General features: G+C 39.5%; 1 protein-coding gene across 2 annotated transcripts in view; it reads left to right on the forward strand.

Moving 5' to 3' along the window:
• ARHGAP6 (Rho GTPase activating protein 6) overlaps positions 1 to 3,251 on the forward strand; it is an 83,369-nt gene that overhangs the window by 24,023 nt on the left and 56,095 nt on the right. For both annotated transcript variants that reach the window (XM_024756969.1, XM_024756975.1), the window contains exon 2: positions 3,083 to 3,154. In XM_024756969.1, coding sequence (XP_024612737.1) covers positions 3,083 to 3,154 — 72 coding nt within the window. The remainder of the gene's footprint in view (positions 1 to 3,082; positions 3,155 to 3,251) is intronic.

Raw genomic sequence — 3,251 nt, forward strand, 5'->3', positions numbered from 1 at the left:
TTTTTCATCATTAGTGTATAGGAATGCCAGAGATTTCTGTGCATTAATTTTGTATCCTGCTACTTTACCAAATTCATTGATTAGCTCTAGTAGTTTTCTGGTAGCATCTTTAGGATTTTCTATGTATAGTATCATATCATCTGCAAACAGTGACAATTTTACTTCTCCTCTTCCAATGTGGATTCCTTTTATTTCCTTTTCTTCTCTGATTGCTGTGGCTAAAACTTCCAAAACTATGTTGAATAACAGTGGTGAGAGTGGGCAGCCTGTCTTGTTCCTGATCTTAGAGGAAATGGTTTCAGTTTTTCACCATTGAGAGCGATGTTGGGTTCATCATATATGGCCTTTATTATGCTGAGGTAAGTTCCCTCTGTGCCTACTTTCTGGAGGGTTTTTATCATAAATGGGTGTTGAATTTTGTCCAAAGCTTTTTCTGCATCTATTGACATGATCATATGGTTTTTCTTCTTCAGTTTGTTAACGTGCTGTATCACGTTGATTGATTTGCATATATTGAAGAATCCTTGCATTCCTGGGATAAACCCCACTTGATCATGGTGTATGATCCTTTTCATGTGCTGTTGGATTCTGTTTGCTAGTATTTTGTTGAGGATTTTTGCATCTATGTTCATCAGTGATATTGGCCTGTGGTTTTCTTTCTTTGTGGCATCTTTGACTGGTTTTGGTATCAGGGTGATGGTGGCCTCGTAGAATGAGTTTTGGAATGTTGCTCCCTCTGCTATATTTTGGAAGAGTTTGAGAAGGATAGGTGTTAGCTCTTCTCTAAATGTTGGATAGAATTTGCCTGTGAAGCCATCTGGTCCTGGGCTTTTGTTTGTTGGAAGATTTTTAATCACAGTTTCAATTTCAGTGCTTGTGATTGGTCTGTTCATATTTTCTATTTCTTCCTGATTCAGTCTTGGCAGGTTGTGCATTTCTAAGAATTTGTCCATTTCTTCCAGATTGTCCATTTTATTGGCATAGAGTTGCTTGTAGTACTCCCCCACCGCACTTAAGCGTTCAGTGGGTGTCCTGTAGGAGCTGTTCCGCGTGTAGATGTATTTCTGGTGTATTTGTGGGGAGGAAGCTGACCTCCGCGTCTTAGTCCTCCGCCGTCTTGATGGTCTCCCCCACCGCACTTAAGCGTTCAGTGGGTGTTCTGTAGGAGCTGTTCCGCGTGTAGATGTATTTCTGGTGTATTTGTGGGGAGGAAGCTGACCTCCGCGTCTTAGTCCTCCGCCGTCTTGATGGTCTCCCCCACCGCACTTAAGCGTTCAGTGGGTGTTCTGTAGGAGCTGTTCCGCGTGTAGATGTATTTCTGGTGTATTTGTGGGGAGGAAGCTGACCTCCGCGTCTTAGTCCTCCGCCGTCTTGATGGTCTCCCCCACCGCACTTAAGCTTGAATGTATGGTTTAGTTATTCTTCTGCGCCAACTAAATATTAAAATGAAGGAATGATAGAATTTTTTGAAGAAATATGATCTTGTTATAGTCAAATATATTTGTTTATATGAACTAGTGATGAACAAAGTATTACAAAGGAAAATACCTGTCAGTCCTATCTGAAGAACAGATTAGAATCTTGTGCAGTTAGTATGTTTAATGCCTGTCTGTATGTAACAAGCCATGTAAGGCCCTATGGTGAGATCATCGTTTAGACACTGAAGATAAGAACATACACATGATGTAAGAGATTGACGGCTCTTTGCCACATCACAACTGATTTACATAATTTTCATCTATACAAATCTCATGACTGCAAGAGTGAAGACTCTTATGAACGATTTCCATTTCATGGGAGGAGGATCACGTTAAAAATATTGCTTTGCTTTTTGAAAAGAAGGAGGGATTGAGTGTGCCTGTTGATTATGTTGTGATGTCTTTTGCCTCCAAAAATTCAGAGAGGAGGCATTGGGAACATCTGCAGTCCCATGAGGATCCCAGGAACCCTCATTTCTGTTGAAGAATGCTTAGTCTGTCTTTTCCTGATAATCAGAGTCTTGCCTTTAAGTTTTATCGGGCTGAATCTTTTTCTTTACTACACTTTTAAGTATATCTTATGAAAAAAGACAATTCTTAATCCCCCGTTTACACATAAGTTTCCTTGCAGCATGGGCTGCATTTCTCCTGATTGGTAGCAGTGTGGGTTCCCGATTTGCGCTTCCCACACATTAAGTTGACAGCTGCGTTATTCCAAAACACAGCCTTGCAATGATGGCTGCCAATATTTTATGATGATATCCTAGGAATTCATTTGCAGCTGGTTACTGATATGAGGGGTATCTCTATTATTTGGTGAGTTAACCAGTTAAGTACACTTGTTGCAAGTGCAAGATGCTAAGAGGATAAATGCCTTACTTATTCTAGTAAAAAATTAGAAACAACCCAAATGTCCATCAGTGGGGGGGATGGTTAATTAAATTATGGTATAGGCATACTATGGAATACTATGAAACCCCCCAAAAGAAAGTAGATCTGAATTTATGGAATGTGTCAGGCTCCCCATTAAACACTTTATATGCATTGTTTTATTTAATTCTCACAACAACTCCACGAAATTTCCATTTTACAGATGAGGACCCTGAGACTTGTGCCAAGTCACATAATGAGTAAATGGTGCAGCAATAATTAGGTTTGAGTTCTATGGACCCCGAATTCATTTCCTTATCCAGTTACACTCTGCTAGCTCATGAATATCAAAGCCGTATGTATTGTTGGCTCCCCTCTCATGGAGATTTTATTCGAGATAACATTGGTTTGCATGAACATGAAGAATAGGAAGAGACTCATGTAAGAGAAAAAGCAAACATATCTGAGTGTCAAAACTAAATGACTTCTGAAGGAGGTAAGTTTCCTGTACTTCCCATGATTGAAACACAATTTAAGGGCATACACCAAGATTCTGGTTGTGTGGCAATCCAAGTCAAGGATTTTCATGTATTTTCAGGGCCGTCACTCTGTTTAAAATGCCAAATTCTGAGTAAAGTGAGAAGTCATGCTTTTGCTCAGATGTAGTTATTCATAATGTAAAATGTCAGTTATATGCTTGTTTTTACAACTTTTCATTCTTTTAATATTTACAGATGGACAAAAGCGAAAGAAATCTTTGCGAAAGAAACTGGATTCGCTAGGGAAGGAGAAAAACAAAGACAGAGGTAAAGGACAGAATGAACTAAAGCAAATGCACCTCCCGTGGAGCATAATGGTTGAATTTGGTGGGGTTTTTGAATTGCATTGATTTATGCGGTTCAG

The sequence above is a fragment of the Neophocaena asiaeorientalis genome, unplaced genomic scaffold (genome assembly GCF_003031525.2).
Source record: "Neophocaena asiaeorientalis asiaeorientalis breed wild unplaced genomic scaffold, Neophocaena_asiaeorientalis_V1.1 scaffold812, whole genome shotgun sequence".
NCBI classification, from domain to species: Eukaryota; Metazoa; Chordata; class Mammalia; order Artiodactyla; family Phocoenidae; genus Neophocaena; species Neophocaena asiaeorientalis.